This window comes from Bombus vosnesenskii, unplaced genomic scaffold, assembly GCF_011952255.1.
Source record: "Bombus vosnesenskii isolate JDL3184/JDL3185 unplaced genomic scaffold, Bvos_JDL3184-5_v1.1 scf7180000013294, whole genome shotgun sequence".
NCBI classification, from domain to species: domain Eukaryota; kingdom Metazoa; phylum Arthropoda; class Insecta; order Hymenoptera; family Apidae; genus Bombus; species Bombus vosnesenskii.
Genome location: NW_022882945.1, coordinates 1,627,376 through 1,641,151, shown reverse-complemented (window position 1 = coordinate 1,641,151; position 13,776 = coordinate 1,627,376). Strand labels below are relative to the sequence as shown.

General features: G+C 42.5%; 1 protein-coding gene across 3 annotated transcripts in view; it reads right to left on the bottom strand.

The window, feature by feature from the left end:
- LOC117233021 (zinc finger protein ush) overlaps positions 1 to 13,776 on the bottom strand; it is a 201,799-nt gene that overhangs the window by 46,605 nt on the left and 141,418 nt on the right. For 2 of the 3 annotated variants that reach the window (XM_033492865.1, XM_033492866.1), the window contains exon 1: positions 11,621 to 11,723. The exons of the other annotated variant lie outside the window; for it this stretch is intronic. In XM_033492865.1, coding sequence (XP_033348756.1) covers positions 11,621 to 11,690 — 70 coding nt within the window. In that variant the 5' untranslated portion in view covers positions 11,691 to 11,723. Of the gene's footprint in view, positions 1 to 11,620; positions 11,724 to 13,776 lie in introns of those variants that run through there. 3 annotated transcript variants of the gene reach the window in all.

The window sequence follows — 13,776 nt, the reverse complement described above, 5'->3', positions numbered from 1 at the left end:
ATGCATCGTTGTAAAACACGGGTCTGTAAAAGAAAGACACCTAATACAATACAATACCTAACCTACAAACCTAATACATAACCTACAAACTTAGTACAATGTATCTTAACATAGAAGTCGATAACTAATTGCTCCACCTAACAAAATTCCTCTTTTTTATTCTTATTGTCGGAATCGGTCCATAAGTTTGTACAATTTTATCGAATGCGAAAGTTTTTGTTTCATTTTTCAGATATTTAGTAAAAATTCATCTATGAAGTATTCTTCGCCATTATTTACGACTTCTTCCTAACCTATAAGATGTGCAGGACGATAGGCAATTGTTTTGAGAAAAAATACAATATAAGATGAAAACCGCGAGAAATTATGAATCAACCTATTATTTAGGAGAATCTATTTGTTTGTAAAATTACTGCTAGATAATTATTTATTCTATCAATAACTCGTTTACCTTTCTATGGTCTTGCATTGGTATCCTCAACGTAAAAAAATTGTTTAATTCTTTACTACTAAATAGTTCCAATAAAACATCAATCATGCATTATCTAACCGATTTTGTCTCGGATCAACCCCCCAGAGAAATATTCCATAATACGTACTCTACGTTTCCTTGTGTTATTATATGCGTTGCAACAGCACGTATCGGTAACACACATAAGCACGAACGCATACTCAGCAGGCTGACGAAGGTGCGCGATCCGAAGGGGCCACGGTTCGAGACACTAAGGGTGCACGGGGGTGGAGGTTGGGTTCGGTATCTCGAACAGCGCGCGCCGATTAATAACGAGCAGTCGTTACGGGAGATAAGGAAGTGCTGCGTCTCTCCCTCTCTTATTTCTCTCGTTTAGCACGGGGCCGAGAAAGAACCGGGTCGCGGCAAGACACATGTAGGTGTACCGATTCTGTATAGTTAAACGCTGCTACGAAAGTGTGTGCAGCTGGAGATGTACAGCGACGTGCGATCGACGATAAAGCGGCGTAAATTTTAAGGATCGTTCAGTAGGAAAGCATCGAGGCTTTCGCAGCCATCGAGGCTTTTCCTTTAGGTAGATGCAATTTTGCTTCTACGATACACGCTTGTTACGGATATATGTCCCAGACAACGCACGACGTCTTTAAAACGCCCGTTTTAAATCTGTCGTACACTTTGGCCCATTTTAAATGTAATCGTATTTTTGTAAGAATAAGAGAGAATTTTACGAAATGAAGGGATCTGCACGACTGACTTGTAGTTGTGCAATTTACTTAATAAAAACTGAAAAATCCACCGTTTTACTAAAACACACATCGATAGTAGAAATACGTACATTTTCAATCTGTGTTTGAATATATCGCAAATAGAAGATCGTAAATATATGATGGTGCTTCTATGTTGATAAGTGTCAGTTCTAATTTTGTCAAAAATTTCGACATATTTTCAATTTATCAATCAATCAATTATTTAAATAGAAAAGATAAAAGCAATCGTTATAACTACTCTTCTCTAATAATTTTATAATACACAGTGTCTCAATTTACGTATCATCTTCCTCGTTGACTATCAAGCCCAATAAAAGGAAGAATAACATGTCCAATCGTCAAGCGGGAATTTGGCTTTTATCTATACGTTTGAAGAAACAAATCCGGTCAATAATCAGAGAAATCGGATTCCTTTTCGAAGAACGATACGGAACACAGAGGTATACGTAACAGGGAGTGTACAATAGCGAGATAGGGTTGCCGCGCCATTACCTCGAGGACGACGACGACGAACACGACACGTAGACAACCGACGTCGCGCACTTTGTCAACTTTGTATATCAATCAACCGGGGCGGTAATGTTCCCGGGACATGCCGAACAGCCGATAAAGGACATCGATGCATGAAGCAGAGGAGCCGATGAGCCGAGTTCCGAGATAAACTCGACGGAGTCCCCGTTGCATCGCTTCCATTCTCTTCGATTTTGTTTTTTCAAATTGATACAGCAACGATTCCCATTCTCGTGTAATGGGGAATCGATACACGAAATTATTGGAGCAACGTTCACGATGGATTGCATCGAGATCGGTGGATACAAATTGCAACTATATAATTAAAAAATAGCAGATGTCTATGCATTTGTACCACATGTAAATTATAAATATGTAAACATGGAAGAGGGTGTGAAAATGGTAAAAATGCAAGCTGGACATCGATGTAACTAATTCTCGCGATTAGTTCCGCTTATCCTTTGAATACGAGCCACTGAGGGATCAAATCGAACAACTTCATCTTTTGAAAGATCCACATACGAAAAACGCTCAATCTCTGTTAATTCTACACAACAGAAGACAAATCTTGATGAGACTAAAATACATTGGAATCCTCAATTTGCCCCGGGAACTCGTTCCCAAAACTCATTTCGAACAGGTTGGAAAATCATCGCCTGACGCTGGCCAATCCGGCAAAAACCGGGCAATCATCGGACGAGGATAAAACTCGTGCCCTGTTCCACGTGCTCGCGAAACACCCGTAAAACATACTACCTAGTCCTTTCTCTCTCTTTGTACCACGAAGCACGAAATGCCATCGACCTGCTCCAACGTTTGCCCGCGTGTTCGCCCGCAAAAACCGAGCAATTATCGGGCACCGCCGATAAGACAGCCATCTCTAGGCACCCTCGTTGCCGCGACCATAAATAAACGGCCAGCAAACGAAATCCTGCGGTTCGGGGATCGTTTTAAAATTACGGCAGTTACCCCCAACCATTCTATCTGTGTAGACACCATAGACAGAAAGGAGAACTCTCGTCCAATCAGATATATCGCGAGGCCTAGCGCGCCTCGGATAAAGATAACGAATCCGCGATGAGCGGAGGAGATCGATCGACTCCGGTCGTTCGAGCTGCACCCCCGAAACTTTCTCCTCTCCAGGATGACGGGCTAACACCAGCCATGGTTCTAGGTTCGTGCTCGTTGAGGAGGGGTGGTTTGGTGCCGGTCGGAGGAGAAGCTTATCGCGAAGCGCACGCGGTCGCCACCGCCAGTCACCACAGCCGCGGAATTCCGAGGAATTCGAGGGGTTGGAGGAACCCTGCAGACAAGGCAAGGCCACGGAAAACCGCCGACAGTGTGTTATATCGTCGTTTGGCAGACGAGGCTTTTCTGATTGCCATGAATTTCTTTCGTCTGTGGGAACTCGAGCATCGTTGTTGTTTCCTGAATGGAAGGGGCGAGGGCGGGGAGTGAACGCATCGAAGGGTTGATAACTAGTGGTCGGTTTTATTTAGGTGAATTTTTCCTAGGATGGCTGAGATGGATGGTTAGAGAGGTTTGGGGCGATGATCGATCGTGGTGGTTCGTTTATGTCATGATTTTTGATTACATAGTTAATACGATTAGTATCAAAATATAATAAAACTAATATTATAAATCTTATAAAACGTCTTCATGTTATAATTCTATAATTAGAAAACTTTCCAATTAAGATTATATCTTGGCTAATAATTTAATATAATACCATTTTCTGTTATAGTTCTTTTCTTATAATTCGATTCACAATCCATTATTCAATTCCATAGGAATCCCACTTCTTCGAAGATAACCTACTTCCTTTCAGTAATAAATGAACAATCCTTACAAAATTACCACATCGATCGAAATAAACCAGATAACACGACCGACTTTGCGATGAGTAATTCAATTTCTCCGGACACAGCATACAGACTATGAAACAGGGAAGTTCACGATGACAGGTACGTCCGCATAGAAGGGAGGATGTTTCAGCTAACGACGTGTCGTAACATCGAAAGGCTCGCGCCAGCGGGTGTACAAGCTTACGAAGGGTTTTCATAATGCACCAGGACTCCGTGGCGGTGCGGCATGCAGTCCGCTTATCGGTCGTGAATCGACCGCGGATCGATCCTCGAATGGTTCACAGTGGATTTTCAGGGCGTTTCGTGGTTGTTTCACGAGGGTGGCGGTATGCACAGCGTCGATGCCGAAGATCACCGAGAGAAAGCAGAGAAGACAGGGGAGGAGCGAGAAAGCCCCGGGCAGCATCGAGATCGAGACGATGAGCACCAGGTGCATCGAGACCTGACCACGAAGCCCCGTGCACGATACAACGTAGATACCGGCCGCTGCATCCCTGGCTGCGATCCTTCCTCTCTCGTTCTTTCTCTTCGACACGAAGACCCGCCACATTCTTCTACGGTTTCCTTACTGATGGATCCGTCGATCTTTAACGATTGGTTTCCCTTTCCCTCTTCTTTCCGTTTTTGAAACGAGTGAATTGATTTAAGTTTGACTGCTGGGATCGTTTTGGGGTTAAGCAATCGAATTGTCAGTTTTGATTTCTTGGCTTGTAAGATACAATTACACGCCTGGATAGAACAGACATCAAATCACCTACTTTTAGTTAGCTTTTCAATGCTGAGAATTTTTATTTGTCTACTCCCTTCAATCTTTTACGCGAAGATTAAAGAAAGCGACAACACCCGAGAAATAAAAATTTCTAAATGGAGAATATTTCAATGAGAACATTGCAAGATACGATGTTTCATGTTTCTTAAACAAGTTTGGAATCAGCGAAACAATATTACTGCGCTATTAAAGGGAAGCTCGCCACAAAAAGTAAGAAGGTTCAAAGACCGACAAGACGAATCGATTCGTAACACTCTTTAATACACCAACGTAACAAATTCTCCAAAACTCTGTTCACATTCCAGCGGCCCATCATCTCGATGTTGCTTCGTTCCTGCTTCGAGAGGCTGGAAAAAAAATCATCAGGAAGAACGCAAAGAACAGTTGGAATCGTTGTTCGAACGGTCAAAATCTGTGGGTGAAGGGAACCGGGCCCGGTGTGTATTCCAATTTACCGTCGCTACATACACCGAGCCTCTTGCAAGGAGGAAGAAGAAGAAGAAAGAGAAGAAGAAGAAAAAGAAGAAGAAATGCACGCGGAACGATCGATAAATCGGTTTCCACGGCGCGTAGCCCGATAGCCTGTGCTCGCGATGCATGGGGGGATCCAGCTCGTACGCGGCGCAGAGCCAGGGCGCGGGCCCGATTAACACGTTGTTTGTATAGGGGAATGTATAATAACAGGTTGCGCCGTTGGCATAGGTACCCATTTGTATCTGTAGGAGGGCATCTCGGGTTCTCATCCCGCGGAAGGATAAGAGCTGGACCGAGAAACGTGGAGGAAGAAGGAGAAGGAAGATCGGTACGAGACGGAACTGTTTGGCGAGGATAGACGGTACACGCGTTCGAAGAAGTTTCGAGGGAACGTGTATGGTGGACACTGAGGAAAAGGATCGATGGCAAATTTTGTTGGAAGATGTCAAGATCAGAAGAAAGAGCGGAGAATGTTCTTTTTTTTAAATCTTGATTTGTATTTTAATCTTAACGAATATTTAATTCTGCTAAATTATTTAGGACTTATTATTTCGACTTGAGTGTATTCGTTTTCTTCTTTCATTAAAAAATTCGCTATACTTTCGGTGGTATTTTTTGCGATCCAAAAGAAATGAACGTAGGCTACACGAAAATAGAAATATTTGCAATGAGATTCGAGTGGAAATAAGGGTTTATTCTATTGAAATAAAAACAAATAGAAAATTGAAAGACATTGTTTCTAGAATAAAACTACCAAGGCAAAACTTAAGGAAGTCCCTGGTTAAGTCCCTGGTTACGTTAAGAAAAAGAGAGAAACTCGTGTATGTAGTAGTAGCGAGTCTAGATTGCGCGTTACTTTTGAGATTGCTCCATACTTTTTCGTCGAAGAGTTCTCGTACAACGTTTCTTGTGAAAGCTGGATCACGCACGCAGAATGTCCGAGATCAGATTAACAGACAGGTTCACCGAGAGAAGATCGTTCGCAAGGAGGCCTTCCACGTCGGGCTTTATGATTTGTTTACTCGGATCGCCCTCGATGCGATGCAAACCCGCCCATCGTGGCAGGCCAGCACCAAGCTCCGAACTCTGACCCCCGGCTAATTGTTGTTGGCTCTAGATCCTCGATAGTCGTTCACGAGATTCTGGTACCACCAACGACAACGATTCAATACCATTTTTCAACAGCTACGATCGGAATGCTTTCACTCAGATCTAGTTCAACAACCATTATACTATTCTTCTTATTTCCGGTACGATAATTATATATTATACATAATGCTATTCAAATGATATATAATCATATATCATTTAGATATATCATTTTTATATACCATAATTATATATTAGTCGGTTACAAACTGTTGTAGGTTCTATTTAGTTCTTTAACTATACGATCCTAAGGATCAAACTTAAGCTGTATTTCTTCGTTGTACAACTGTAAAGTAAACCATTACTCGCATGCATAAACTACATTCGTAGCAATCAAATTCGTTCTGTATATTTTCTCTTACGTAATTACGCTACCTATCGTCAGTGACAAAATTAGAGAATCGTCAGTCTTCTAACTATATAATCGCTAATGTCACATTTTAGATCTGTAAGTATCTTCGCAAAGTAAAGCGATTTTTCTATCAATAAATATCTTCAAAGCTCGAAACATCCCATCCATTTCCTCGTTCCATTTTTTCAAATCTTGTGTTGCCAAAATCCCCGCGAAGCGTCTACCCAGTGATCCACGTCACTCTGATCGAGCTACGATTCAGATTTCCTCGCGCTAGATCGCGATCGCGAAAGAAAAAAACGGGTGTTATTCTATGTATACCCACCAGGACGAAAGTAGGAGGAGAAAAGCTTTGGAATGCGGTCGTCGAGAGGAAGATAGCGAAAGAAGGGAAAAATAGATAGAAAAGAGATAGACAGTCACACACGGGCAATGGATCCACGCTATCGGCGACTTTGCCGGCCGAGAGTAGAAGAGAGAAAGAGAGAGAGAGACTTATCTAGCTAGCCTCTCCTCCACCGCCACCCCATCTGGCCGTTTCCGATATTAAAAATATCAGCCGGTAGATAGGCGGTCGGCTATCGACGCTCGAGCACTCGAAGGAACTTCCATTAAAAATAGCTATCTCTATCTGAAGCCGGTACTACAACAACACCATGGGCCCATGCCAGACGCTCTGTCTGTCCTCGTCGCACCCCGGCGATTCGCCGTGCCAGTGTCTCTCTCGCACTCGCGTCCGCTATCGTTTCAATGCGGTGGTGGCTGCTTTTGCGGAGGAACGGACACGGAGAACGTGCACGAGCATAAAAACCGGGCTTTCTCAGGAGATACGGGATCTTATCGCGGGCAAATGTTTGGAGGCGCGCTATCAGCCCGGTTTATCAGGACACCGCTCCTCTACGTCTTTCCACCTCTTCTTCCGACCACCGCTACCCTTTTCGCCGTGGGCTCGTTTCTTGGTCCTAGTTTTAATTGCCGTTACACCGGAAAGGCTGTCATCAAGAAGGTTGCCGAGTGCGATTTCGCTCAAAGGAATCTCTTTCGCTGGGACTGAATAGCTGCAGGTATGGAGAGACTTTTAGGGATGGGGTGTCAATATACGTACTAGAAATTCGAAATAAATTCATCGACCAATGGAATAAAAGGATTTGGAATTGCAAGGTGTTAAAAAGAAATCGGAAATAACAAATAAGAAGAAAAACGGCACTGGAAACGCGAAACCGCAGGCGTGTTCGATAACGCACGAAAGGGAGGACCAAGCAACAACGAGATCAACTCGATCACCGCTGTTCAAGCTGCAGAGTTTACGCACACAGCTATCGACCGGTCGCGATTGATCGCTCATTATCCTTCCGGTACGAGCTTCGTTGCACCCTATCCTCTATCCTTCTTCTTCTTTCCGTCGGCATAATTAATTTCGTGGCACAGTTGAAGAGGGAAGAACGCGCGCGATCGATTGAAGAAGGAAGGCTGACCCCTCCGCCAGGATTTCATAAATAAAGATACAAACAGCCGGATCGCAAATAAACTTACAAAGTATTGGAAGAAGCCCGTGGCTGTCGGTGCTCACCTATAATCTCGATGGCGACGAGGTACGAAGGACGAGAGAAGCGGGTAAAGAGCCGAAGAGAGGGTTGGGGCGAGGGGTACACCGAAGCATACCGTGGGGATCGATAGATCGATCCATCGATGGGTCCCATCCATCGGTAACACGCCTCTCCCGATCGCCTCGTGGCTCGTGAAGCTCATGCGAAACAGATGAACGAAGAGAGAGAGAGAGAGAGAGAGAGAGACAGTTGGATGAATCGACGTTGAAACGATACAGCCGGACTCAACTGGGACAGACAGAGCGAAGAAGAAGCAGAGGAAAGAGAGAGAGAGAGAGAGAGGGAGAAAGAAAGGGAGAGAGAGACAGAAAGAGCCCCGAGGGGCCCCTCGTTGCACAATTATCTCATTTGCCGATCGGACCCTCCCACGTGTTAATTTGCTTGTTGGTTAACCCGGCGTCCCTCTTATCGTTTATTTCGTTCTTGCCTTTCGTGGAACCCTCCGCGCCACCTCCTTCGCCTCGTTCATCTCCGTTCAACACGGTCCATCGGCCTTCTTTTTTCCTCCTCGGCCTTCCCTTGTCCTCGAAATCGCGGCACCGATCGCCTCGACTCGCGTCTGCTCTTGCTGAAAATCGACCACCGCTCCGTTTCGCGCACCAGACGATCCGCCACGAAACCCACCTTCGACCGAGCGGAAATTTGCCCGGTGAACAGGCTAAAAAGTGGCTTCGCTGGGTCCAACAATGTTTGGTGAATTTAAACTTGGTGATTCGATGAGGTGAGAGCGAGTTTTCGATTAAAATTGATTAATATTTTCAAGATTGGAGTTTAATGGGAATTTAGGCTGGAGTGATAGGATGAGAATCTTTCGATTAATCCCATAAACTAAAATAATAAGCTAAATCTAACTTCGAAGATTAAACATATAATGTTTGTAAATCGTAATGAAGAAATGATTAATATCCGTTAATCGTAAAGATATTGAAATATTATGTATGTTTTATCTTTCCCATGCGGTAATTAATCCATCAAGAAGATTAGTAATTCGATTAAGTTTGAGTAGCATTTGATTCGTTTTGATCGAGCGATAGAAAACTACTAGTAATCGTTCGAACTACACGTATCTTTAAAATAATAGTTTCGTACGAATTATAAGTTCGTTGCAATATTACGTCGAAGGAGTTGTGAAAATTGTGCTATCGCTCGGTAAATTCTGTTTCCCTTACTTCTGTCTTAAAAGTCTATAATTTATAAAGTCAATTCTTTCTCAATTCTTCCAACTTACAAATTACTCTACTATTTTCTAAAATCACACAGAGTTAAGAATTACTGTACGTAGATCGTTTTACGATCCTTTAAAATCCCACCAATTTAAAAATTACACTAGTAAACAAAATTTTAATAAAAACTACAGTTACTCTCTGTCAGAAATTCTACGTAGATATTTCAAAAAGGCACCGATTACGCGTGTAAAAACTTAGGCACGATCGACTAGATTGACCTACCTCATTTATTGTCGAAGAACCAATATCAGTTTATCGTTCAAGAAACCGAAGATTAAACGTCATCGGTAATCATCTGCGATATCGATCACAGTAATTGTATCATAAGAATATTCGTGACTATCGGAGCTGAAGTTTATAAGATAAAGGGAAATCAACAAACAGAAGATGGGACAAAGTCCAAGCGGAGATAACCGAATGTGTGGTCGCGATATCGATCAATGACCAGATCGATCGGATCCATCCCGCACTTACCGCTAACCATTGTCTAGACAATTTATCAGGCTTATCGTAGCTCCGTTATAAGATCGTTATTTCATGATCGTACGACGATTAACAAAGCCAATGATCGTACAAATGACGAGAGATTACCATCTGGATCACGCAATCTGTATCTACTTTCGACACTCGAAAACAATCCTTCCCAATATTTCTTCTTGAGAATCAATTGGAATTTGTTTGATTTGGAGTGCTGTACGAAAAAACATAATGTTCTAATAGAAGTTTACGGACGAAGAATTCTACGTATAACAAGATAGTATTATCTGGAATTAATATTTTTGTGTAAGTAGATTTGCGAAAGAGACTTTTGAAACTTTTACAGAAACTTAACCTAAGACTAAGCTTTTGAATATTCAAATCCACCGGGGACAAACTTTCTGCCTTGCCCTGCTAATTAATTAACATAATATTATAAGCAGCGATCTTTAATAAATGTTATATTATCTTGAAATTGAAAAGTGTTTTTTCTTCGAGGCTAAACGAGAAACCTTCGAGAACCAGTTTCCAATTTAATCACCGAAACCATAATCGTTGCCAATTCATCTTCGCATAATTTGAAGGTTTTTTAACAACGAACGATTACCTAAAATCCCCAGAATCACTCTTTTAATCGTATTAAAGTTTCAAGCAATAAATGGATCATATAAAAATTAAACCGATCGACTCCATCAATATAAATCGCTTCGTTTCCAAGAGGTTCATCGCTAATCGCATATTTTGCAACTAATTGTGCCACTTTAATTTTATAATTACGCCTACAATATTATATTATATTTTTCATATTACATTATTATATTTATATTATTATATTACAATATTATATAATCCTATTGATATCCAGAGATATAATCGAAAAAGTATCAAATTTTATTGTTTATTCGCGTGTTGAACGCTACGTACTTTGGATTTCTTGCGAAAAACAAGCAAAGAAAAGCAGCGAAGGGAAAACGATGCTCTAGTCGTGGAGTAACCAGAAGGAAACGGTGTGTAAGCTCGAATTCGGGGAACAAAAGAGGCGGGCAGAAAGCTGGAAGCACGGACGGAAAGAGAGGCAACGGACAACGATGCCGGCGACACAGGGAGGAAGTGACGTCACGGTAAAGTAACGAGCCTCGCTTAGCCGCGATAAGCCACTAATCGCGCGATCTTAATGAACTCCTCCCATTAACGCTCCGAGGCCGCGACCGGCAACGTTCGACGAAACTCCTTCTTTTTCTCTCCCGTTCTGCCTGTGCTTTCGATCACCCCCGTCGAATCGAATGGGAAATCGCAAGACGATCGATCGTCGAAACGGTACTAGGAACTGGATCCACATTTTTCTGTTTTGCTTTCCATTCTTTTTGGTTTTTCAACCTTTCGAGGTTGTTTTATCTTCTCGTTATAATATTCTTGGAAATAGACGAGTGTTTTGGCTGTACAGTAACATCTTTGGCTGTAGCTTTCTGAATTTAAATATCGTTGTATACCTTCGTTTTTACTTCGGGTTATTCCATTATATACTTTATGATATTGGAAGTTTGACAACGATGAATACGAACATAATTGAGTGGGAAATTTCGAAGTATACACGAGATAACGTTGTTAGGAAGATAGAGTGATAGTCAGATAGAACAACATACGAGTCGGAACTCTGCGTTTTATGGATGTGCATTTCGCATATAGAGTGTCCTAGAAATATCCAACTATATTCCTTTAACGAAATCGTAAACAATTTCTTAAATTTATGCTACTAACATACATGAATTCTCGTTTCGATTACGAGAGTAAAATTGCGATATGAAAATTCGAGGATCGCATGAAAATTAAAAATAACTTTCATACTCAAAGTACCTTAATATTAACTTGGTTTACGTTCCATACTTCGTCGAGTATTACCAACCATCGCCTCAAAACTTTCCATCTTTTATGTATTTTTTTAAACTACTTACTTGTCAGTGAAAGCGTGGTTTCCGCCCTGAGCTGACTGCCTCTGCGTTGCCTCCACAACAGTATACTCATTTCGATCGAAATTTTACTCGACCACAAGCTCACTATTCATTCTCAGATCCACCTTTTATTCTCATCAACGTAGCGCGTCGGAACAACACAGTCCAATAGCACGTTGTTGCACGAATTCACTGTCCACCACGCGAAACATTCTGTGTTTGTCGACTGTCGGTCACGCAGCGCATCCCATTCAATTTTTCCAGCTTGTTCGAGTACGATGATTTCTGTTGACTCAACTTGACGCAATTGTCGACAAGCACTTTGCGGTTTTTCAAGACGGTCCCGATCGAACGTCGATCAGATCCGATCGGTAGATCCCGTGAGATATCGCGTCACGTTATTGGCACGATGCTCGTCAGACGATTATCGCGATCGCGATCGCCATGTCCGATTGCGACTCGTTCTATCGCTATCCATCGACTACATCGCAAACATCGATCGTGTACGATCGTTACCTGTTTCTATGTGTGCTTCGAATGTTTATTCATACACACGCGATTTTCCAGTGTTCGATGTTTGATTAGGGATCGACCGAGTCCTAGCGTAGATAACAGTTTTGTCGGTAAATCGTGAAACTTTTCACGTAAATCGAGTCGAGCGTCTTCCATCGAGCGTTACCGGTATCGTAATCGATCATTGCATCGATCTGTGGATTTTAATCATCCATATACAGCTGTTCGATCTACTTTATTATCTGCACTCGACGTTCTTAACACGCGGTGTTTTATCGTTCTTCTCGACTGAAGTTCGAGTTATATTTAGAAGTAAGATCGATCGTCTTACCTTGATTTTATAAAAATCATCGTTTAGAAACATGCGAATAATAAGTCGAGAAGACAAAGTAAACAAACAAGATGTTATAAAATAATCTTTGCTTGTTCTTATCGCAATTTTTTAATACAGCAAATGTATTTAATCCACGTCTCAGATATATCATTATCGATCAAAGATGGTAATTGAGATTAATTATCCATCCAGCTTACTATGCAACATGTGCATCAAACACTTCAAATCTCTTTTCAAAATAAAAATACACTTTACACAGGACTTGACGATATCCAACGTTATTCACCAAACTCCTCGACCGATTATCCAAAGACCGAATCAATCCCTTCACAAACAATTAATCCTGCTCCCTATACATCCTGGTGTTGAACTTCGATGTAACGACAATCCGAGCAACAACGACTGTATTTCCAGACAGATAGAACGTGAGGGATAAAGAGAGAGAGAGAGGACAAGAGAAGGTCGGTAGGCCGATTGTCGTCGTTGTAACAGCGAGCACGGGAATAAACGAGCCACGCGGATAATCCGCGTATCGCGGCCTGGCCGCGCTCGCTCCGACAGCTACGGGGACCGACTCTTATCGGCCGCCCGTTGCCCGATAAGCCGGCACGATCGGCATCTTATCGATCGCGCACACGCAGAACGCGTGGCCACTGCCGTCGACACCGCCGTCGACGCCGACGCCGATTCGCTCGGAAAACCGGCGGCTAATTGCGCGCGCGACCCACGACAATTAGGAGGCACGATCGACCGGTGAAATTTTCGTCACGGCTGGCCACTAGCCCCGCGGCTGATAACGTCTGACACTTGGACCACGATAAGGGTAATTGAATGCGGACAACCGGCCAGCAGGTTCGTCGCTTTGACGCTCGAACGTGGCTCGTTTCACGCAATCCGTTTCGTGCGAGAGTTTGGAAGGTTGCAAGATGCGGAACGATTTTTGACGCGGTCGTAAGATCGAGACTGATGGGCATTGGTGATAAGTAGGTTGTGGTATTGCGGTATTCGAGGGAAATGGTTGATTTAAAATGTAGATATTTTGGCAATCGAAGTATTATTTATGATAGCTTGTATATGTTAAATGTGATTGTCTTGTGTATGCATCTATGTGTGCTTTGATGGATGAAAATTTCGCACTGTAAGATTATCGAGCGATTGAAAGACGCGCAGCTCTCTTCGATGCAGTTGTAGCGTTAAGTGTGACGAGACTAAGTAGGTTGTGGTGTTATAGAATTGGTGAGGGATGGTTAATTTAAGTACGTGGATATTTGGTAATCGGAGTATCGTATATTGCATATGATCGGTCTTTTTC